The sequence below is a fragment of the Solenopsis invicta genome, chromosome 9 (assembly GCF_016802725.1).
Source record: "Solenopsis invicta isolate M01_SB chromosome 9, UNIL_Sinv_3.0, whole genome shotgun sequence".
Taxonomy (NCBI): Eukaryota; Metazoa; Arthropoda; class Insecta; order Hymenoptera; family Formicidae; genus Solenopsis; species Solenopsis invicta.
Genome location: NC_052672.1, coordinates 11,635,275 through 11,661,051, shown reverse-complemented (window position 1 = coordinate 11,661,051; position 25,777 = coordinate 11,635,275). Strand labels below are relative to the sequence as shown.

At 37.2% G+C, this 25,777-nt stretch overlaps 1 protein-coding gene across 2 annotated transcripts in view; it reads right to left on the bottom strand.

Annotated features, from left to right (window-relative positions):
• LOC105192777 (protein TIS11) overlaps positions 1-25,777 on the bottom strand; it is a 38,661-nt gene that overhangs the window by 10,174 nt on the left and 2,710 nt on the right. Inside the window, exon 1 of one of the 2 annotated variants that reach the window (XM_039453340.1) lies at positions 5,043-6,586. The exons of the other annotated variant lie outside the window; for it this stretch is intronic. Coding sequence (XP_039309274.1) covers positions 5,043-5,054 — 12 coding nt within the window. The 5' untranslated portion in view covers positions 5,055-6,586. Of the gene's footprint in view, positions 1-5,042; positions 6,587-25,777 lie in introns of those variants that run through there. 2 annotated transcript variants of the gene reach the window in all.

Below are 25,777 nucleotides of genomic sequence, written 5' to 3'. Positions count from 1 at the left end.
CTTTCCGGAAATAGATTCCACCTATTAAAGTACCGTATATACTTCTCCAGCGTGGACTTTTGACCGTGTGTATGTTCCATAGCATCTACGGTGAGAGGAAGTGCCGCCTATATCGGTAAGAGAAAAAATAAACCGGTTGGATTTTCTACACGTTACGATCCTACGAAGCCCGGCGACGTATGGTTACGAGCGGCGTTTCCTCCAACGTCGTCGATGAATCATTATAATAGACTCGTCCCGAAAAAGCGCCGCGTAAACTGTGTTTTTCAATTAATCGAAGACGAACGCGCGACTCCGCGGATTTAATTCTTACTCACGTTGCGACACACGTGACGAGCTCATTCAACCATATTGCTGACGAAACGTGACGACCCGATAAAAACAGAGCCTATTTTTAAGCCTATCCTGAAACGCGAGCAGTGCCACTTGAACTTGAACCAAATTATTTTCACGCATAAAAAAATTCAATGTGAGAGTGCGCACTTAGTACTCTTTCTCTCGTGGAAAGCTATTTTGTCTGAAAGTTTTATTAAATATTTTTATTTTTCGTAAAAAGAGAGATATCGCTAGTATTTTACCTTCAAGTGCCTTGCATTTTATCGTTTTATTTACTGTTTTTTTTTTGCAGGTAAACGTTAATATCAGACTTTAAAATATTGCCCGCTCGTTCGTGAAGATATAAAAACTTTACTAGTTCTGGCACAGTATAACTTAAGGCAACACAAGCAATATTATACGAGAAATATCTTCCTAAAAAAAATCGAAAAAATATTTTCGCTTTTATTTTGTAAATAAAGACCTTTTTCTACAATGTTTTCTCAAGATACACAGCATAAATTAAGAGGAAATATCATATACGTTTTCGAATACAGCACAATTTTGATTCTATTCAGTTTTATTTATTCTTATCTGCATTCCTCAAACGTTGTTAGTTTGGATGCACAGAACGACACCGGCAGTACGTTCAATTATAGCCTCACGCATGTTACTAGTTCCGCTTTATTTGCCCTCTTACTCACATCGTGAACTTAATATTCGCGTCACGCGCCGCGCGTTCCGCGTATCGAGTTGTATTGAACAATGACGATTATTTAACAGTCTCTGTTTGTAGATATCGATCTTAACAGCGGGGGCAAGTTAGTTTTGCGAAAGTGGCGTGATGCGCGCGCGAGACTCCCGACACGACACATGTATGATTCATGAGCATTTATATGCCAGGGCCGACAGGAAAGATTATTTTTTATGTCTTTTGCGATAGCAATTACGGATTTTCAACGGAGAAACGATAATTGTTACGCTAGGTGCTCTTACAGTAAATGAAAAGCGATAGCATGTAATTATCGCGTTCCAACATCCTTGTATCAACAAAGTTTATAAAGCAATTATAACGAACAATAAAATATAATTACGGTTAAGAATTTCGCAGCAATATTTCGTATTACGATTAACATTATAACCCTTTTATTTAAAAGTCTCGGAAGTTCCAAAGCAACATCTTACTACGTCTTGAAATTTAAAGTGCACAAATTATTCAAGATAAAAAAAAAACTTTTTGCTCAGTCCAGCGATAAAATTCGTTAAATATACTTCAATGAATAGTTAAATATTTCACGTATCAGGGGAATGCATACATAAAAATTGCGACATCAAACGCGCGCCTTTCCTCCGCAGAATTTTATTTCACCCGAGGTGACTGCGAGAGTTATGTCTTTCGTAGTTAAAAATTTTTATAATAAGATAATTTAACTTCAATATCTACGACGTAAATGACTGAAAAAAGCTTTTTGTAATTGAAAACGCGTCGTTATACTCGGTCGGACCTCGGGGCGCCGCGTGTATGGGTGTAATAACTGCAGAAAGTCATAACTGTCCACGGGAATGTCGAAATAACACGAGAGAACGTTAATGACAATACGTGTCTAAGTAGTCCCTTCGTACGGGAGTGACACGTGCCATTTCGAGAGATCAAAAGCGAGGATATGATAGGTCAAAGGTGAATCCGTCAGCGCGAATAAACTTAGACCGTTAGGATCTTAGATAAACTGAAAACGATACGAGCATCACTCGTCGACACCCAAAATGTAAATTAAATATTCACAGCTGCAGCGTTCGAGAAGAAAAAAAAAGAAGATAGCTTGGGTGCTGCGCTTTCACTTTATTCTAACGAGGATAAAAACGCGCATTGCCCGGAGAGTTAGATATTCAAGGTCGAGCGACAGTGAAAGTACTGTGCTTGGATTGAAATGTTTAACACATGATTTATTTGAAGCATGATACGTATCGCCGTGATGTATTCGAGTTCTTTTTGGCAGCATTAAAAAAAGCAAGAAACGCAAATAAAAGCCAATTTATCTTTGTTCAAAAAAAAAGAATGCATTTTAATAATAGAGATTTAAAAGCTTAATAATTTTACAAATGTACACCACACGTGCGTTTTATTACATAAATATTATAGATTATTAGCGAAAATCGTGCGTTCCTTTTTAACAAAGACAAATCGCGCGAGTTGAGAATTGAATGATTAAAAGATCTGCGCGTATACGTCCCACTTAATTAAAATTATTGTATTTAATTATAACTTTCAATTGGGGAGGATAAGACGTGACCGCGCTCAATCAACTCACGGCGCGTACTCGCGATAGAAGAAACCGCGCACGTACTCGCGGGTTAAGAACGTGGATCCCGAAGGTCAAAGGTGAAAGTAACGTGGAGAACGACGAGGCAGAAGAATCGAGATGGGGAGGGAAGGGAAGAAAGAGAGAGAGAGAGAAACTGAAGAACGAGCATGGCGCCGGCCGGTCGACCGACTGAATGGAACAGCGGCGCTTCGCGCACTGATTCTTACGTAAGTACGGCACGGCGCATCGTCGGGACTCCTAATTATCCTAATTATTCGCCTGTCCGGTATAGAGAGAACCGCCCCGACGTCCGTCTTGAATTCCCGTGTTGATCGCCAGCTGCCTGTCCTTTGGCCCAAAGGACCTTGCGCTCTTATAATCGACCGAAAGAAAAAAAAACCACCCATTCTCTTCTCGTGCCTCATTATCCCGAGTGCATTAGCGGGGCTTCACATAGATTTGCAGCCATTATATTTTCTCATTTTAATCACGCGTACTCGACATAGTTGTTCGTAACGTTTATTAATACAGTTATGTGATAATTTATTTGTCAGCCGTAATTTAAGATTAAATTTTAAACGTATAATTCCCGCTATGTCATCGATATAAATTTTCGCACAGGTTTCAAGGTTTTTTTTTTAATATATTGCGAATAAATTATAATGTGAGTAAAAAATAGTAAATAGCTTAGTTAATTTTTAGCTCCATTAAGTCCATAGTAGCATAGTTAAAATTCCATTTAATTATACACGAGAGAACGCCAGATCAATTAGAACGCGGTCTGCACACTTTTTGACACCCGACCAACGACTGCGGTTGACCTTTCGATTGGACTTTCAACGGATAGCACGCAGTGTATTTGCACGCGTATGAATTGTGGACGGCAATGGATTGACAATGACTATCGATCGAGTTCAATTAGATCGATATTGATCGCGGACAGGAGCAATGTTTGAAAGTAAGTTTTTTGTTCTACCTTTGTTACCCGTTAAAAAAAAAAGTTATACTTTTTCCTGTCATATAATGATATATCGCTTATTCGTTACAATGGTATAACTAAAAAATTGTAACTTTTAAGTTTTCTGCGAGTAGAATTGAATACTGAGTGAAGAGCTAATGTGATACTTTCCTTTATTCCTCTACAATTAGTAGACCAAATTGTAACGCCAAGGTCACAATTTAAAAATGACATTACAAAATTTTAATAATTCAAAAACATTCAAACTAGAAAATTTTATATTTTGAGTTATGTCGTTGTATCAAAGAGATATATTTGAGTTCAAGGGAATTGCGTTTCAAGAGAATTACTTTTCTTTTTGAAAATGATTCTTACGTTCGTGCACGACTTCTCGTAGCTCTACTTGTACTGCCACAAAATAATAAATAAATTGCTTTTTCCTTCCCGTTCTCTTTCGCATCGTCGACGTCCCTACGTGCCTCTTCTTTCTTTCTTTCTCGTCTTTCACTCATCGACGAACGGACAAAAGAAACACGAGAGAACCAACGAGCATTTCGCTTTCCGGCCCAGAAGAGCGTGTCGCCCCTTGAAACTCTCCCGCGCCGTCTTTTTTTTGCAAGTTTCTCGCTCATAAAGCGTGCGAAGCGAAAACACGCTGCGTTACAAGTCTGAGAGACTGCCTACAAATTTCAGGCTAGTAGCACTTCTGATACATGAACTATCTCGGAAGTTCTGCGGTTTCTCCGAATCACAACTCGTAGAAGAAAGACTGGAGACGTACAACGAGTGGCTTCAAACTATTCACCACTCTTCGGTTATAAAAGATTAAAGTTAATAACTCAAATAACAGTAAACTGTTCTTAATAGTTTGTAAATGTACACTAAAAGAAAAAGTTGTTAAATTAACTAAACTTTTCAACTTGATTAAATTTTGTTTCAAGTATTTTTATCTATTTAAATACTTAAATACATAAAAATATTTGAACTTTAATTTAAATACTTATACATTTAATTTAAATACATAAATATTCGAATTGGTTAGGGTCATTAAAAAATATGATTATTTTGAATGTAAAAAATAGTAGAATGTAAAAATATTTTCTAGGACTGCAAGAAAAAATTAGTTGAATACGAATTATTTATTTTATTCATTTACATAAATATTTCTATTAAAAAAAATTTTAACTTGATTTCAAGTAAACAAGCTATTGGGATCCACCAAATAAATAATTTTTTTGTTATACTTTTTTCTCTCAGTGTACATAATATATTCTCTAAAGTGAAGATGCGTATTATTTAGAAATCATCAACATTAAATGCCGACAACAGTGCATCTTAATAGTTTCTTGTCGTTAAATCGATAGAGACAAATTGTCCAAAGAAGATCCACTCGCTGCGCATTTCACCGGTCAGGCGATGATTTTGCAACGCATAGAGTGGCGACTTTCGGAAAAAAAAAAGATTACCGTGATTAGCATTCGCCAATAAGAGAAGTGCGGCTTTCCACTCTACTTCCTCCGTGAACCTTGTGCACGGTGCGCGCGTATGAGACTGACTACTGATCAGGGTACAGTGCGGTGAATAAATGAGAAATATGAATCACGGACGCGGTGGCGCGCGGGCCGCGCGAGTCATAAAGAAACCGCACGCGGAAAACCGGAGTGCAGCTCGCGCGCGCGCGCGCGCCTCCGCCGCAACAATGCAACTTTGTGCACCTCGCGCAATTATCCCGCGCGCGAGCGTGTCGTATGCATGCACAACACAACAGCGAAAAGTGAAAGTACGTTTAGCGTGAACTTTAATTTCTTCTTTCCTCTCCTTCCCCCACCCTTTCCTCCAGAGCCGCGGGCGGGAAAAACACTCCCAGGATCGAAGGCGAGACACGAGCGACGAGAAAATGCGATTAGGAAACTCCGGGATAGCGAATCGATTGAATCGCGTAATTTATGCCCGAGTAATCAGAATGTAATAGCGCATTGCAGCGACGCGTAAGCCGTTGCGTTGCATCGCATCGCGTGGAAAAAAAAAAGAGACCGGCGAATCACCGGCGGTAACAATGAGGGGATTGGGGCTGCAATTATATCGCGCGTGTATCACAACGATAAAATGGCGAAAGTAAGTGGCGCACCGGATTTTTTTTTTTTTTTTCGTGGAGTGAGTCATCGCGAAGTCTGCGCTGGATTAATCATATGGCGATAACGCTTCTCTGAATACGCACACACATAATGCGTATTTTTAGCGATCGTCACGTATTCTTCTTCCTTCGATGTTGCATCAGCTCATAAATATTTAGGACAATAAATTATAAACGGCAGCAAAAAAAGAAAAAGAGGATGAAGTGACCTCGGCAAATGTAACAATGATGTTTCCTGGTTTATATTTATACGGACGTTCTAGATCGGCCAGCTGATGGCTAGATACCGCATTGCCGCCTTTCCTCCTCGATAGAAACGCGCGAGTGCGCTCGCCAGCAAGATAATCGCGATTCAGCGGCTTTCCGCGAACTTTCCACGTGGCGGCCTTCGCAACGGTGCGCGCGCGGTTGCGGAGCCGCACGTTTCGCGGAAGTGTTTTCATTGAATCAGCCTGAATTGGACAACCGCGGTGCTTTTCACGCGGCGGTTTTCACATTTCGGTCACGGTTCACTCGGCTCATCGGCTCGCCGCGCTTTTTCCTTCGTACGCCGCGCCGGTGTAACAGCGAAACGTAACACCGACTGTAAACGCGAGAGCGAGCGAACGACCGAAACTAGATGGCCGCGCATAAACCTCGCTAGTGATCGTCGGTGACTCGCCCGCCCACACGTCTCGTAAAGAAATCGTATAGAAACTCCGACAGGCTCCGGAGCGTTGCACCGTTATTGCGCAACAACAGAACGGGAATCGGAAATCGGTGAGGAGCCGCACACTGTCCCTGTAAGCGCTACAATATTATATGAGAGGTAAATAGTATTATTTACTTTAATAGTTTTAATTGTCGGGAATGTTGCAACTTTTAAATGTAATAATTATAAAGTTTATAAATATTTTGTGCACAATAATTTACATTAATTTAAAAAAAAAAAATAATATTCGTAGAATATTCTCATAATGTTCCACGAATATTATATAAAGCAGGCACATTGATACAATATTTTTGTAATATTATATTCTCGGAATATTATTTTAATTTTTAATAATGTTTGGATAATGTTTTAGGAATACTCTAGCGCTTACAAGAGTTAAAATATTAAAGAATCAAATGTTAACAGATATCTTGAGTTAAATAACATTTCGTTATTTTTCACTTCTATGTGTGAAAAATATGCAGTTAAGAGAATCTTATCTAGTCAATCCCACATTAAATAGTGTCCGTATTAACGTGTGCACCTAATGAATAATAAATTAAATTTCAATTAAATTTAACATTTTCATAGTTATCTCGTTTAACTGCATAGTTTTAGTTAAAATTAGCATATTAAGGAGGAGCAGTGGCAATCCATAAAAATGATTAAAAATAACTCAAGTTGGATAGAACGACACTACGAATTTAACAGTGTACACATTTTGTAAATACGCGTGTCTATGGCAGAACAGATATCGCCGTAGAGCATGATAACGGTGCGCGAGAGAAAGCACTATGTTAACATGAAAACCGGTAGTCGAGTTAGTCAAGTTACGATACGAGATGTATCAGATTTTATCGGTGATTTAGTGCTCTCTACTCAACATCCTCCAGTTTATCCGCAGTGCATCTAATGCAGCAACGTTTGATGCGACTGCGTGTTACATTGTACCAGAATAGATTAGCGAATAAAGCGAATAATAAGAAAATGGACTTGTTCAAACAGGCAGCCCCTGCTAGTAAAATAAAATCTCCACTACACGTTTCTTTGATCTATTATAAATCAATTTTCTGTATTATTTATTTCCTACAATTGATAAAATATCGCGTTTCGAAATATAATTCTTCTCATAATAAACGTAATACGTATTAAAATTAATTTTGAGGAAGAGTTAGAGTGAAAAATGGAAATAATTCATAAAAAACGAAAAAGCGTGAATTTAGAAAGCGTGATTTGGACTTTCTCCTTTTCTTTGTTCAAACGAAAGTAATAGCTCTGTGCCTACATGAGAGAATTGTGAGCTACACAACAACTGCAAAAAAAAGCGATAATTTAGACTGATTAAGAAGGAAGTGCGTTACTTATAAACTCCCATACCTCTACAGTTAATTAGAATTAAAGTTCTTTAGGTTATTAAAGCTTTTCCGAGGCAGATAATTGTGAATCGTTGTAAAGAGAACAATAACGCGAGCGCGATGAATGCTGCAGCGGTTGTTGACATTGTCATCGTGCCGTCAAGGATCGGTCACGGTTCAGTCGGTCACGACTGCCTGTTGCACATGGGACTTGCACGTGGATATTTACGTGTGTAGGACGCTCAATTGCTGTGAAGCTGAAGCTCCGTGAAATATACGTTACTCGTGAACGATATACCGTCACCGAAAGATCATAATTCACGAGAAAACAATACGAGCGAGTTGTGTGTGCAACTCTATTAAACTGCCTCGCCGTAAATAACGCTCTTAAAACCGTACATGGAATTTGTGCCTCGGCATATTTTTAACGATACTCGTACGTTATTTATATACAACCGTTAGGACCATCTCGCGATTACCTTTTTCTTCCCATTTAGATCATAAAATATAGTTAAATATACACGCCGATAGCACGTTTATCCTCCAACGAGAATCAATTTGCATTTTTTTTAATACCAAATATAGCAAACATAATTAACACAACAAGGGAATGTCTCGCGGCCTCGCGGCCAAGAACGGTGCACATACGCGGAGAAGCACGCGCACCGAAAAGCAACAATTTTCAAATGTCATAATACGTGACATTCGTGACGGTCGATTTTGCGTATTTCATCGTCGCAGGGTTCAAGGGTACGTCATAAATCCACGTTAGCAAATTTGTAATCATAAGTGCCGCGCGTGTGTCTCACGAGAATTACCGTACGGTCGACAATGCGCACGCTAGCCAAGTCAGCGGCGGCGGCGACGGCGGCGGTCAGTCACGGTTGAATAATCGCGAAATCGGCGACATTTTTTCCTCTTCGCCGTCGCGTTCCGCGCGCAGTCCGTGAACGCGGATAAGGTGGTTTAATTGCTCGCGAAATACGTCGCCGCGTGATTCAGAGTCATCGGCGCGGCGTATCGCGCTAATGACTTCAAGGTGCATTAAATCGGCGCTCGTACAGCGGGAGACACTATAATTTAAGGTACTCCCGGGACTGAACTCAGGCAAGGCGGGTCACGACGCGCCCCGCGCAATCCGTCGGCGCTCGTTCCTTCTTCTCGCAATTAGCGGAAAAAACCGACACGGTACGTTCGTTACGCATTCCGCCGTTTTCCCCGTGACTCGTCATTAAGTGGATGAAATAATAGAAATATCGTCGCGCGAGGAAAACAATGCCACTCCGCTGCGGCGTTATTAAACGAGACACATTTTTGTTTTCAAGATCCAATTTAATTGTAACGTAAACGTCGGACATTTGAAACTTTATTTCATTGAAACGACAAATTTGAGTTTTGACTAAAGCCAATTAAATAAAATGGTATTAAATGGATACGTATATTTTTCTGTTAAGTTTAATTTCTCCAAGTATTCCCACGGATTAAATATTTCATTTAATCATGTGTCATGATACTGATCGCCGACTCGATTCCAAAATTATCGATAATTATGTAATTGAGTATAATGAATAAATTAGAATGTAATTGCATAGATGCTGTAAAATACGGTTATGACCGAAAGCAATCACAAATTGACGATAATTGATAATGATTCAAAAACGTAAGATGTAAATGAAAATGAAGATCTCCGACTTTCAATTTAATCTTTCTAATTGACTACTCACATATAATATCGGAGAATTACCCGGATCGTAAAGATGTCGAAAAAAATCGTGTATTGTAACTATAAAAACAAGCAAAGTGTCTAGAGTATAAACGAGCAGAGTAAAATAAATCAGTATCGGCATGCATAATGCATAAACCGCGACCATCCCCCCGTTGAATGCGGATTTCCCCCCCCCTCCCCCCGATGAATTCAATTAGTCTCCGGGCGATCGTATCACATGCAAATTAATCGGGAATTAAGCGCCGACATTCCCTGGTTCACGAGACGTTCGAGATGCGCCGAGTGCATCGGCGCGGTGATTCGCGTGCGACGCGCATCGCGCGCACGTTTGTGCGCGCGGCGCATAATACGCGCGCGTCCGACGTGCGAGGAAAGCAGCGTTCTTTTTTTTTCTTTTTCCTCTTCTGGTCTCGCGAAGAGACTCGACTTGTGTACCGATTCGCGATTAAGAACAATGCAATGGAGCGGGATGGGTTGGTCGACGTCGTGCCAGCGTTGCACATGCTAAATTTATCTCCATGAACCACACCGGCTTGATAGCTACCGAATATACGCGTCAAGGCGTCGTTATCGCAATCAGTTTTGATGAGCGAACAAGCAATGAAAGCAGATGACGCGACTTAGACCCGTATTCATACGTTCATTCGAATCGTCGAGAAGCAAAGTGGTATGACTCACGACCCAAACGATTACGGCAACTAAAAATCGTACAAAAAATCATGAACAATACGAGAATGTACATTTAGTATATAGATTTAATTACAACAAATATTTTACGTTAGAAAATATCTTAGAAATATATAGAACTTTGTTATAAAACGATGTTAAGGGTGTTTGGGTTATACAATATGAGCTAAAAGATGTCAAAATTTAAAAACTGAGGACTTTTGTAGGATTATTCTTTTTCTTTTCCATAATCAACAAGAAAAACTTTAAATCACGAATGCTCAATTTTTGATTCTAAAATTATTATAGCTGCAAAGAAGAAAATAATGAAAAATTAGATTTATAATGATTTTTACAGTAAAAATTTACTATTTTGTTGCAGTTTTAAATAAATAACTTTCAAACGAGTAAGTAGATCTAAATAAATTTTTGCACGTGTATTTATTAAAGTTTTATTAGTATTTTTTTTGTAAAAATGATTTAATTGGTAATGTTACTTTCCCATCAAATTTGCAAATATAATATAATACATTAGTACATCAATAATATAATATTAGTACAAGTCGTATAAAATTTCGATTTCACATAAGAATCAAGAGTAAAACGAAATACCTTTTAAACCAATAAGTGAATTGCGCTCAAGTTTTACATAGATACTGACTAACGTTGTCTTAGAATATTGTATGTAATTTTCGCAAAGAATTCGTTGGCCATCAATTAACGAGGAAGAGCACGTGCTGAACGGTTACGAACGGGAGAGTGGCATCGAGAGTTCAGTGCATTCGCATTCACGGCGAGGCTTCGCGTGCGTTTCGCCGATGTTTCTTTCCGTTCCTTTACAAAAATTAAATAATTTTAGCTACGCTATTAATTGCGGAAGCGGAAAGATATTAAGTTTCTCGAACACGGTATGGAAATTTAACTATCGAATGGCCGCGAGCGTCAGACGACATTGACGCTCCCGCGTGTGGAGCAACGGCAGCGAAACACGCGCGGATGATATATGGATATACTAAAATACGCGTGTGCGAGGCTCTCCGACCGCTCGTAAAATAAGGCGCGTGATTCAGGCGTCGTCGGTCGGCCGCGTGACCGCGAAGACTTTCCTGCGCGTAAAAGACGCGCGCGCGCACGCCGCGAGGCACACGTGCGTTTACGAGCGGCCGTTGCATACACAACGCGCGGGTGCATGCGCCCATCCGCAATGCGCCGATGCGTCACTGTATTGTACGTATGTGCATACGCGCGCGTGTATGTACGTACGTACGCGCGTGCGTGCGTGCGTTTACGTTTCGCGGAGAGGGCTGCGCCTGTTTTCATGCCGCCGGCTCTCCCCAGGCTCCTTTGTCTCTCGCGTCTCTCTCCCTGCTCTGCTCCTTTTTTCTCCCTCCTCCTCTTCTATCGTGACCCCACGCACCCACCTCCGCGCTCGTTCTCTCTCTCTCTCTCTCTCCCGCTTTGCTCTTTTTCGCAGAAAACCGAGGAAGAAAGAACGTGGGAGACTTTCGGGTCCGCGGCTCCGCGTTTTTCATTCTCGACGAGCGACGCGAGAACGCCACGTCACTATATGCGACAAATATCAGACGATCAACGGATTTTTATATGCGATCGATCGAATCAGTTTACTGGGAAATACGCGCAGCGATAGAATCATTCCGAGAACTATTTGTGGTCATCAAACGATTCCGTGTGTCGATCGGAGGAAATCCTCTCTTCTTTCGCGCATACCTTTACGCAAATAAAAAAAAGAGCCGACATATTTTACGCCTGCTCTCACATTATTGCAACCTTGAGATATCAATTGTAAAATATAATGATTTATAATTATAACTGAAATTTAATAATACATGATCGACGCATGATCGATGATTTAAAATATCTTTCATCAATAATCAATTTTAAAAAGATACACGATGTTTATATAAAAATCCATGACAGATTCTATTTAAAAATTTCCTCGAGAGGAATTAGCAATTAAATATGTTCGAGAGAAGAAAACTCGTCAGCAGATAAGAAATCTTGATGTTGACACATGCGAGAGGCCAAGCCTGCGTATAAGGTAGCTTCAATTATTTCCGAAGACCGTCCGCGACAGAAAGATAACTGAGTTATGGCATATCGCCGGTATCACGGAACGAATTAACGGTAATACAGCGTTTCCGGCATTGGAACGAACCGTGGAAAATAGCTGATTGCAGTCACGTGCGATCTGGTACTGTAAGTTCCGACGTATGCGATCATCTCGAAAGCAAACGACGAATGCAGACAATTTCGCCGGAGGCGATGCACGGGTGCATTTCCGTTTCATATTAAAGCGTGTGTATTATTTCGTTCTTTATTGCCCTGAATTAATGGTGCAATAATCGGGACTTAATCTCTGTCGTGTGAAGGGAAATGGCATACATCTTTTTATTTATACGTAAAACAAGTTGTCGTGTGGACAACTTGTTTTTAAAAATGCAGAAAACACACCGTATTATGCATTATCGCATATTCGCCTTGTTTTGCCAAACATGTCTTGCGCGTGCAGTATCTTATCTTTTTCGGAAACAAAATTGCGATTTTATTGCCCCGTTTAATTTTCGACGCTCGAATGGAGTTACATTGAAAACAAACTAGTGTCAAGTCAACAAAGATTGCGAGCAAAAGAGTAAAATCTTCTTGAAAAAATTGTATAATCCAAACATTCTCTCCGAGGAAAATTTTACTCGATATAATATAGTATACGTTACATATACTATAATTCAAGTAAAGTTTTCCTCGGAAAGGAAGACGAATCTAACCTTAGAGATAATTTGTTTACCTAAAAAAACAAAGACAATGATTGTTGAATTGATAATTTTTTTTCTTGTGTAGCGCATCATAAACATGCATTGTTCGATAGTTCAATATTTCTTTGTCAATAATTGGTCAATAAATGAATATGCTCTTAGATCATTATCTTATCTCGCAAGTTGCATTAAATAATAAATAAAAAAAATTGCAATTACTTGTAGTAAATTTTTTTCTCGGTATTCTATACCGAGTATACAATAACCCGATCACACACGAGAAGAAAATAAGTTTATTTCATACTTTTTCTTGCACGCAGATGCATATAGAATTATTATTGAATCATGCTTCATTCTCTCTGTGAAATGATTTTAAAAATCAATTTCAATGTCGGACCTCCGCTTTGAAAGATAAGGAAAACATTTCGTAAAACGAAATTGGAGACAGGAAATATACTGTAGCAGGAAATATGAACGCTGTCATCAAATGACCAAAACCGCTCAGCGGTTTTTCTGGTCGAAGAACACAGGCGACGGCGACTTGAACGGGCGATTCAGGTGAACGGTAACCGCGGCGCAGTTTAATATTGCAAAAAAAAGGTCGGAAATATTCGCGCGGACGGCCTCATATATGATTTATCGATGATATATGTTAATGTTACTTGGCCGGCGGCGGCCAAGAAGACAAATCGCGATAAAATGCGACAAAAATTCTGAGCACAAAATAGCGCAAAAAAAAAGAAATAAATGGCACACGCGGGACGGGCATACGCGGAGATTAGCAATTAACAATTTTAATCAAGAAGAAAGTATGACGGCTGTAAATCAGGGAAATCTCTTCTTCCAGCCTTAATTGAAACGCGCGTTGTTAGCTTTCGCACGTGGTTAGCTTAATTCATCGCAACGTCAAGATCAAAGAAACAAATTTCATATGGCAATAATGGATTTTAATTAAATATCCTTTCGAGTTGACGTGACTCGAAATAATGACGTACATCACAATGGCCTTTTACTTCAAACCCTGTATGTTCCATCTTCATAGATTTTTGTACCTGAATTTTTCAAGTAAAATAATTTCTTGTTTTTATCCAATACATTGAAAGCGTAATTTCTACTATTATATTACAGACAATAAGAAAATAGTGATCCGATGATGATTAATCGCTATTTGCTTTTTTTTTCATTTGTATCGATTGCATTAATCATTAATCGGTTGCAAACAAATACAAACGCTATATCTTGCAGTTTTTTTTTATATGCAAGCTGAAACAAAAGCAAAAAATCGGTTCTTAATTTTCCTTAAAGCGTAACGATCTCTCGGGTTGCCGAAACAGCTCGGATTGGAAACTTCGAGAATCATCGCGTAAATCAAGCGTGAAAGTGAAATCGAGAGCCGTCGAGTTCCCAGATACTCTCGCTTTCTCTCGTGTGAGATAGAATTTAAGACCCTTTGAGACTCAATAATCGACACTTGTGTTTATGTGCATTGTGCCAATATTTTATAATATAAACGAGAAATATTATAATCTTTAAGATAAAAATAGTTGGGTAAAAGAGTTACGTAAGTTACATAAATTGTTTTTTCCTGATTTTAAGGAAATGCGAAATTTATGGAATTATTTTATGCTACTACTTAAAATGTCTAAATCATTTTCGTATTCTATAGATAAAATAATTAGTGTAACTTTTATTAACTTTATTTCTCCCTAAGTCTCCGATATTTTTCGATTATATAATGTGTTATTGCACGTAACGTAAAAAAAATCCATTAACGTTGCGCAAGAATGACAATATTGACGTAAACACAGAAAGTTCAATCAATATGATGTAATTTCTCCAAATTATCTCGGATCGCGAAAGGTTAAGCTGGCTGTTCGAGGAGTATCGACGAAAGCAATCCAACGCGGAAAGTGCAAGGTGCGCGGAAATGGCTCGTGTCCTTCCCTCTGTAGGTCTTTTGTGTCAGGGCCCTTTTCATGAATACGGGGAAAAGGAACGGCCTTTATCGTGAGGAGAACCCGTTGCCGTTTGTAGCCATTCACAAATTTACGATGAAAAATGATTTCAACAAAAATCGCTTTGTAATATTGTTTCTTTCAAAAATGCCATAACGTCTTAAGCACACAAAGAATCTCTTATGTATGCATATATACGTTTATTTATTTGTAACGTACTATTATTACACTGAGAGAAAACATTTTTATATTACTTGTAAAGATTACGAAAATTAACAACACGAGCGATCCATCGTATGCCATGAAGGAAAACAAAGATGTGCGAAACGTTAATATATAATATTTAATATAATATTTAACCGACTTAGTATAAATTTAAATTAATTTGAAGGTATCTCCAATGATATTTAATGAAAAACTTTAATTTGCATATTTAAAATATATGTATATATAAATTTATCAAAAATTAAGAGAGTGACAGAGGCTCGAGATTTTTGCAGATCATTGTTAATATGAATTGATGGTGTTTACAGACCATCGCTTAAATATCGTATTATGAATGTGTTCCAAAGTTCACTGTATGTACTGAAAATCTATAGTTTGCGTTAGGTGTAGCTCGTATTATAGCTTTTTAATACTGGCAGTGAATTTCGGAGCGCAGCTTATAAAACGTATATTTCAAAACGCTGGGACTTAAAGCATTGCCAAACCACAAGATTCCTTTATTTTTCGCAAATTTAACGTTATCCACAGTAACTGCTATCATAACAATTATGATTATATAATAGTTTCATAATGATTATTGAACTACTTACATCACGGATGTGCCGCAGAGGGTCATGCTCATGCATACACCGAAAGTATTGTAAGGTAAAATCAACCAACATTTAGTTGAATAGTGATCAAATGAGTTTTATAGTTATAATTACTAAATATATAGTTGCTTTGACCAAACAATTTGTAGCCTTAACCAAATAATTATTTTCATACAACAAATTACAAAAGTTTTGTTAAATGTAACTAAGTTTTTGGTACCAGTAACTACAAAATTCAATTAATCGCTATACAACCAAACGTTAATTGATCTTACCAAACAATTTCTCTCAGTGTGCTCGTGAGAAATGTTCGCAGAGTGGGTATTTTAACCGCCAAAAGATCGGGATCGCACAAAAATCCTCATGTAAAAACCGGCCGAACCTGCCTCACAATGCCTCGCGAAAAAGCAGTTCCAGAAACCGATGCAACGAGGAGAGTTGCAGAAGACTGGTCGGTTCTCGGCGTTATCCCTTTGTGGTGGCGTGCAGTGGATCTTTTCAAAAATATGGGAAAATTTTCGTGCTGGAGGGAAGGAGAGAAGCCCGGGGGAATACAAAAGACAGCGAGGGAGGGGGCTCCCAAGAATTTGCTACGCCAATGCTGACCGGAGTCGGATACTGGAGAAGCAGGGGCAGATCGGTGCACAAAGAGGGGTCCCCCGAGAGTGTCCCTCCTTCCTTCTCTATTCCCTTTCATTCTCTCGATCACTCCTTCAGCACCGGCAGGTTTGAAGCAACAGGTTCCTACGCCCCTTCTTCATGGTTCGCGTTCACCGTGCGGCTTTTTGTTGCCGCTGCCAATGTACGGGCACGCTGCGCGCTCGGGGCGAGGTTTTCGCTTTTAGAAAAATCCAAAGGATTCTGTTGCGGCGACTGCGCGCACGTATCTCTGCTCCGGAGAGCCAGTTTCGCCGGAGGATGTCGAATGAGAGTTGGGATACGTACGAATTTCACAAATTTTGTGAAAATTCAATTTCCGTATTTGTGAGTGTTAAACGTGAAAACGCACAGCTTTGACGAACAGATTAGTTCTCGCTTTTGCTCCGAATTGAGAGCTCGGGAATGAAACGCTCGGTAATTATACGTTAGCTTAAGGATGGGATCATATCTCAAAATATTAAACAAAAATAGAAAAATTTCATAAAATATTCTAGTATTACGTTTGAGTATCTGTGTAAAATTTGAGCACAATTCACTTCCTCATTTAAAAGTTATTTAATTTTTTATTTACTCTTGATTCTTGTGTAAAATTGCGTTTTGCAGTATTTGTTTGATAGGGAAGTAGCATTACCAATAAATCACAATTTTTATTAATAAAACTAATAAATATGCGTACAAAAATTTATTTGCCCGTATAAAAGTTATTTATTTAAAACTGCAGCAAAATATAAAAATTTTCGCTGCAAAAACCATATTTTCTTCTTTGCAGCTAGTTTCAGGGCCAAAATTCGGGCAACTAAAATTTTTTGTCGTTGATTAGAAAAAAAAAAGAATAAACCTAAAGGGGCCTTCAATTTTTAAATTTCGTATCTTTTAGCATGAATTGTATAGCCAAAATGTATTTAATTTTAATATTTTACAAATATTCTTTTGCTCGATTAGGATACGTTGAAAACTTGATACGTTTCATACGATATTATTATCAGAAATGTTTTCTAATCGCTTGTACAGCACGTGTTTAACATATCGCAATGCAATAAACAAGATATTTATTTAAATTTTGAATTAGATACATTATTTCGCTTTATTTTTGGCTCCTGACTCAGCTCCATGCTAATCTATTGTTTCGTACGAATAATAATAAAGTGACTCATCATGTTATTCAGTATTTCGTTAAAGAAAAATTAACATTTGTCAATCGATGCAGACAATAACGACGGGTCTTTCAACGACATGAGTTTATGACGATTGTCACGCGTCGGCTCTTTCCACAGAAATTTTTTCATCTTGCGAGATTTACACGGATTTTGACTGTGCTCGTGATTGTCGAAATATCGAAAGTCGAAAGTCCATCCAATCGAACGAGTTTCGAAATCGAGCCGAGGAGAAATTGCGGAGGAAAGTTATACGCGCAGTTATCGTCCAAAAGGGAGAAAAAGGAAAGACACGTTCGTTCCGCAGCGAAATACAAGATTGAAAGGAAAAAGAAAACGTTCGAGGAATAATTGCGAAAAATTTCTTACTTAAAAAATACGTCGTCGTTAACGGCAAATCTTGCGACTGAACTAGAAATCGGGAACCACGAGACTCGAAACAGAAAAAATATTTCCCAGGGCTATCAAGCAGTCGTATCGCAAAGGCAATATACGTATCTGCAATTGCGAAAGCAACTGCGATATCGGTGATGATGAGTTCTCAGCAGTGTACATAAAAAAGATGTGTTTTACGCTAATTGACGTATTTTCGCTATCGTACGTAAACAAGGGAGTTATTTTTACGTATTTGTAGTATCGCGATTTGATTTCGCGTAGATTATAATATGTACAGAGTATCATCATTGTCAAAGGTCATCGGCAACGACGCAGTGGCGAGTGCGCGATGATTATTTTCGACGCGAGCGTTCTTTCGCTCTCTATTTTTATATATTTTGTTGCTTACTTTGTCTCTTAGCTTTGTACTATTCTATTAGTTTCTTTCACTGCTCTTTATTGTTTTGCCATCACTTTGTGTTATTTTATTCTTTTATTTACACACTTTGTATTATTTTTTGTATCATTTTCTATCATTGTCTTCCATTATAATTTTTGTATCACTTCCTACTATTATCATTTTTTTAAATTTCTTAGTAGCGTTGTTTTTTTTTTAACTTGTTTGGCATTCTTTTATTAGTTCGTATTTCTATTTTCTGTTTTTAGTAAATTTATTCACTACTCTTCTCAATTTTTCTGTATCTTGTTCGTTCTTAGAGAACTTGGTCTAGAACGCCAATAAACGCTCTACACTGAAACAAGAGTCTAATAATAATAATTAAACCTAGATGACAGTTACTGAGCCTTGGTGAAATAATTTCGATTAACTATTTAGTTAATATAATAAAATATTTATTAACTATTTAACAACAAAATTATTACTGAACTCTTTTCGTATCTATTTCTACTTCTCTCTCTTGTTCCTTTTCAGAATTTGCGTACACGCTTAACCGCATACGCATGATAATAAGACGGGAAATGACAAGTGAGCCAGCAGCTCGCAGTGACGGACTGCTCACACCGGAAATCGTATGATACCACGCGCGCGCTCGCGCGCCAAGCATAATTATGCGATGACGACGAGGAGACGCGTAACGGTGGGCATGCCTTCAGAAAATAATGCTCGCGGTGGCGCATCGTCATATAGGATTGTCGCAAACCCAAACGATCATCCGTTCTTTTTGTTTCGCGCGCTCGATACGCAAGATGTTCGTGAACGACTGGATGCCCTCCCGACCGCAAATAAAGCTGAGAAAAACAGCGGTCGCCGATTCTTTGTCGAGGGATCGGGGCGAGTTTCGTGCCAGATACGCGTGCGAACAATCGATTTCTCGTATGCGCGTTACACGGTGTACGTACACACGCCACACGTTGAATAAGACAAGAGGCAACAATACAAAGCGTCGACCTGTTGTCGTTTCGTTCGCTTAGCCTCTCGATCGGTATCAGTTACAAAACGACGATAACGCACAGGCGATATCGCGTCGCGCACACACGCCGGGAAAATGGCAGTTTCGCAATATTTCTGCATGAAGCAATCGCGTATCCTTGTATTATTCTTCGTAATGGACGATCGAAGGATAAACAACGGATGAAAATGATGTTTACTGAGAGATCGTAATCAACCTTTCGCAATTTATGTCGTACTGCCTGACAATTGAACATTAATTAAATGATATATGTAGTAATGTTTAAAAGATTCCTTTTACTCATTCCCATTTATCGTGCCTCTACCCACTCGATTTCATTACATCATTTTACTACTAGTAAATAAATCAATATATTCTTTGGACAACTGAAACAATGCTTCTAATTCGAATATTATCATATGAAAGCATTCTCGCATCTCATAAAATATTGTATTATCAAAAAATGCAGGAATGGGTAAGTTCATACTTTCAAACTAAATTAAGTTAAAGTTAATGGCTTATAAAATTAATTTAGTTACGTCAAAAGTTACAAAAGATTAAATTAAATTAAATCAAAATTAATTTTTGAAAAGCATTATTCATATCGGAAATTAGAAATTTGTAATATTGTCAAGCAAAATTACTCAAAACAATTATAATATAAATCATGAAACAAATTTAATATTTTATTTATAAATTAGTTAAAATACAATATAAAATATTAAAAGTATAGTTAAGAATAGAATTAAATTGAAAAATTATATATATGTAAAATAAATTTTTCTATGTTTTCTTTATAATATATGTAAATAAAATTCGTCCTAGTCTGTATAAATTTCTAATTTTGAACGGAAAAAAACTCGATGCTAATCATAATGTGTCTTTATAATTATCACGTTCATAACATTCACGCTGTCGATAGAATCGACTTACCGTACGAATTTCGTACAATACAATTCGTAGCGAGTAATCTTGTCGAGGTCACATAGATATATGTAAATACGCAAAATCACACTACAAACACATAAACACAAATCGCGACATCCATTCGACACGTGAAACGCAGGAATAAATAAAAGAGCAGAATACGATTTCGATGGGCTACGTAGATACAAAAGTCATTTGCGATACAAAAAACAATCTCATGCTGCGTGCTTGTGCCTTCGTACAAACAATACATACTTTCTCTTTAATAAATCCCAATATATATATAAAATATATATTGCGTAAACTAATAAATGATATTTATTGAAGCCTGCGTGTGTGGAGCGGTATGGAGAAATATTTAGAAAGTCCTACGCGCGTTCGTGGAAAAATTACCGTATCGAGAGAGAATAGCGAGCTTGATTGTATCAAGAATAGCGCCGTATTGTCATCCCACGTCACTTCTTTCCTTTTCATTAGTGAAATTACGGTTAATAAGTGCGGCTCGCACACTCTGTTAGCGACACATTTGCCATGTCCCGTCGGAGATCCGAGTCTCATTTTAATGTCTCGCCGCTGTTAATGTACACTCGAGCTTTTCCGAGTAAATATTCATATGTATTTGCCAGAGAGCGCTCGAGAGGAACATTACGCCGGGACGCATAATAAATACGCCTTTCTGTCTCTGTCGTGTTGCACGACGACGGTGCAATCGAGAGTGTGCGGTAAGAACGGAACCGCAAGAACGTGCGCGTAAGAAAGAGAGAGAGAATGCATTTGTTAATTCAACACACACCAATGCACTCGCGCGTGTAAGCGGTACCACCGAGTACCAGCGCGATTCCGCGGGCGAATTCTCGCCGTGCGACACGTGCGATGCCTCCTCGCGAAAGAGGAATCGCGAGACGCAATAAGACGTAAGAAAAAAAAAACACCTCTATAATGAAGAACAGGCACGACTGTTGTAAACGATTACTCAGAAAATGCGGTGGGAAGAAAAAAAATTATTGAACATGAATATTTCGTTGAAAAAAAAAATTATAAAATTTTGATAAATATATGTTAGAATACTTGTAATGAATTATTTATGGTACATAAATATTTATTCAATATAAGAAATAATATAGTTAAATTAGTTCTTATACTATATATAAATGTAAATGTTTATTTACATTTAATAAATATTTCATTGAAAGTATTCAAAGAAATATTTATGAAAATTTAGTAATTTTTTCTCTTAAAATTAGTATGATTGTTCTGTCTGGCAATAATCGCGTTTTTATATACTATTTATTATAATTTAAGTTACTATATTTATTATTTCATTCTGTTGTTTTTTAAATATCTTACTCTTTTTGCGTTTTGGCTCAAATTCCCTTAGACAAGCGAAATTAATAATTAATAAGACCTTCATCTTTTTAATTTCGATAAACGTAAAATTTTATATAAACACAAATGATTACATAACAAATGACTAACTTCGAAACTCAAGTTGCAATGTATACACTATCGTTAATTGAATGAATACAACGGAGCTACGAGAAACACGTGTCAAGCTGTGCTATAACTTACGCATTTCTAATTGAAGAACAGGTACAATAACTTCCTTCAAGCGAAACTTCCTTCCTATCAAGAGGAATTCATTGCGAAAGTAACAGCTCTTTAGATATTGAATCAAGACTCATTTTTACGCCGACTTTGTGCTTTTATTAGAACACACATTTTACACAGATGCGTTTGAAGGAATCCCGGAATAATCCTATTATTTATTGTTCATCTACGGAAACTGACAATCTTCTGACATATAAATAAACCAAGGTTTAAAAGTGTTTAAAAAATATTTCGATCCCCTCGTTCTTCATTCGGAATTTTTTGCATGGACGTGTTCGGTATCCATCATCGAATTTATACCTCGTAAAATGAAATGTCACTTTAAAACAGTTGAAAATTCAGCCGATACAATTTTTCGAGTGCCATTCGTCACTCTGATATCCATTTTCACCGATGCACGGAAAGAATAATTTTACTGTAGTATCTAAAAAATTTAACTAGATACAGATCGGAAAATACTTTTTATGTTGGACTATCAAAATAATTATGTGAGAGGTTCAAGCATGATGATGTTGATGCAAAAAGTTTTGACAGTCTAGCAATCAGTTTAAGCATCCGATATAATTCATTTAGTGATTCAACATAATTATTTTCAGATCTGCATTTTAGCAAAATTGTCCTTTCCGTGTGTAGATTAATTTTAATATTAGTTTTGACTTACTTTTTATCTTTTTTTTAAATTTTTAGAACTATAAAAAGATAAAGAGTAAATTAAACCGAGATCAGAGTTAATCTATTGGTGAAAACGGATAATAAGAATAAAAATACACTCCTACTGTCGAGTAAAAATTCACTCCTACGGAGATTTGAGCTCGTGCAATTTTTCGAGTGATCTTTCACTTTACGAGATTTTAGAGAGCGCTGTGCCAATGCGTATCGAAGCAATTAAAAATTGAAAATCGGCTCTACTCCACATTTCTTCCGAACTCCACGTCGTGCGGCGTCGCGTCGTGAGAGACTCGAGGAGAAGCTCGAGACTCGCGTCACACAGAGAAACTCACTCGTCGGAGGAGAAACCAAAGGAGAGTGTTGTGCCTAGTTCTCTCTAAGGTGAGAGTCTCTCCCGGCTCGACTCGCGACGGACCTTTTATTTACGTCGTGCGAGAACGCGCGACCGCCCGTCCGAATGATGAAGGCCTTTCGACCTATCGACGCGAAACGAAGAATACGGCGCGTGACTTGGGGCATCAGTGATTACTGTTAATATTCGACTGACGATTTGGCTTCGATCTCGATCTCGCCGGGCTACGGTTATCACCGTGGGTCAATTTTCGTGAACTCCGCAAATCAAACCTGAATTAAATCACGTATGCATGCTGCATTCGAAATATAAATTCGAAAGTCGAGTGGAAACTGTCTGTGTCAGAAAATACAAATTTCTCTCTTTCTTCCTCATTAAGAATAATCTCGAATTTGTTCGATTTAATTATCCCCAAAGAGATCGAAAACACTTCAGTCGATAAAGAAAAGAACTTCGGAAATACCCTTGTATCGTATTGTATTACAATTTGATTCAAGATAGCGATCGATATGTACGTGTACATTTATGTGTGTATACATATATCGGTTAAAAATATTGATACTTCCAGATTATGCATATCTAACAAGATAACACACCAATAAACCGATAAGCCAGAAATTTTACACAATAGATTTTATAGGAATATGTTGTAACTAAAACTTGTCATCTATTTAGAGACAGTTCCGATAACTATTTTTAGTAAATATAAGATAAGAAAGGCATATATTTGTGACGGAGAAACTGTGCTCTCCGATTTAGAAATTTGTAGATTATATTTTATGGGCTCTCCTTTATCGACGTGTTTTTCTTTCATCTGATAATATTCTACATTGGTGACGTGTAGAAGGATATCATGAAGATAAGTGATATATGCAGGGTAAATTTACATATCCTTTTAATTAAAGTTAATTGCTTATGAAATTAATTTAGCCACGTTAAAAGTTATATCTACAAAAAGTAATTAATCAATTAAATTACGTTGAGAGTAAATTAAATTAAAAGTTAATTTTCAAAAATATTACACCCAATTAGAAATGCATAATCTTAAAGTCAAATTACTTGAAAGGACATGAGATAACATAAATCACCAAATTTATTTTATTTGTAAATTAAGTTTAACAAAAAGAAATATTGGTTTTTACGGAAATACATTTTTTTCTTTTAACATAAATAAATTTTCAATTTAAGAAAAAAAAGTTGATGAATTAAAGTTTATGTATTTTACAAGTAACCAGTTAGAGTTAAAAATTGAATCATTACAAATTAACCAAGTCAAGTTGAAAGCTATTAACGTTTTAACTTTATTATTTAACTTTTTAACCAGTTGCTACCCAACTCTGAATATATGTATTGCAAACCTAAAGAAATGTCCACGATAAACGCCACGTTGCAAATCCCGATACACCTGCCACGATATCTCGAAGAGAAAATTTCTTTCGCTTTCTAAATGTCGATATTTTCTTACTGTTACACACGTGGAGCGCCATTAGACGCACAAACCGTCGACGAATGTGTGTGTTGGTGCTCTAGGGCTCTCCATTCTCGATCCGGTCGCCTGTTGCTCAATATTTTTCCTGCTGATATGCCCACGCTATCTCTGTATATACATATATATATATATATAGAGTTACAGGCACGCTCTGCTCCCCGCGCGAGTTCGATCTCGATTCGCTCGACGTGTCGCGACAGGATCGCGAGTGTCCCTGCGGAAGGATCGGGAAACGCGAATGACGGCGCAACGTGGAAACGAGATTCGATCGCCGGGTGCGGAAGACCGTGTCCCGGTATGATACGTGAACGATACGATCGCAGGGATTTTAATATCCATCCAGCGGCAAACGTTATCTTCGACCTCCATCGCGTAAAATTATTTCTAGGCAAAATAAAACGCTAAAAGAAATCGATGGATCGACGGGACTCGGTAATTATACGCGTGCGGAGAGACGAATAGATTGATCGGGCCCTTCGATCTCACGCACAAAGAGAACTACTTGCGAGAATATCTACGATCTATGCATATCTATACGAACATTAAGAAAAAAATTTTTTTATATGAGAGAAATACATTTTCTTAAAATTATATATTGTGATGTAAGCTTTTATTTGAGTAAAAAATATTTTTTTTTCAAGTAAAGACATATTACCTTAAGTATATAATTTTTTATTATATTTTTTACACTTAAATAGTAATTTTACAAATAAGTTAATAATATTATTAAATTTAATTTAATTAATCTCGGATTAAAAAGTCTGATTATCTTGAATATAAAAATAACCTAATGGTTATTAAAATAACCCTTGCAGTTCTAGAACTGCAAGAAAAAAAAATACTTGACTAAAAGTTATTTTCATTTTATTTACACAAATATTTCAATTTAAAAAAATTTTAACTTGACTGCAAGTAAATATAATGAATAAACAATTTTTTTGTGTCAGTAAAATTGTTTTTCGTGAACTTAAAAAGATAATAAAATCCACATAATAAATATCAGCTAAGATCTAGCTGATCGATAAGGCACTTCGATTGTTTATAAAATTTCTTTTAAGATATTCTTTCTCTCAGTGTATACGCGTTCGGCAACTTCAAAGATTTTCGCGAAATTTCCAGAAGAAATAATTAAGAAAAGAATTAATTTTCCAATGTTATTAATGCCTTATATCTGATTCTACACTTAGAAGAAAATTTGTTGAAAAACTAAAATATTTGAGTTGATTCAATAATTATTTAGTTGCGTAAAAGAAAATGCAGTTCATGTTAAAATTTTTTAATCAAGAATTATAATAACCAACTCAGTATTTAATCGAACGTGTCGGACTAAATATTTTAGTTTTTCGATAAATTTTTTCCAGTATATCAATATGTATACATTAACTATGATTTCAGTTTCGATTTATTTTTATCTTTTTTTTAACTATAAAAATTAGAAACTTCAA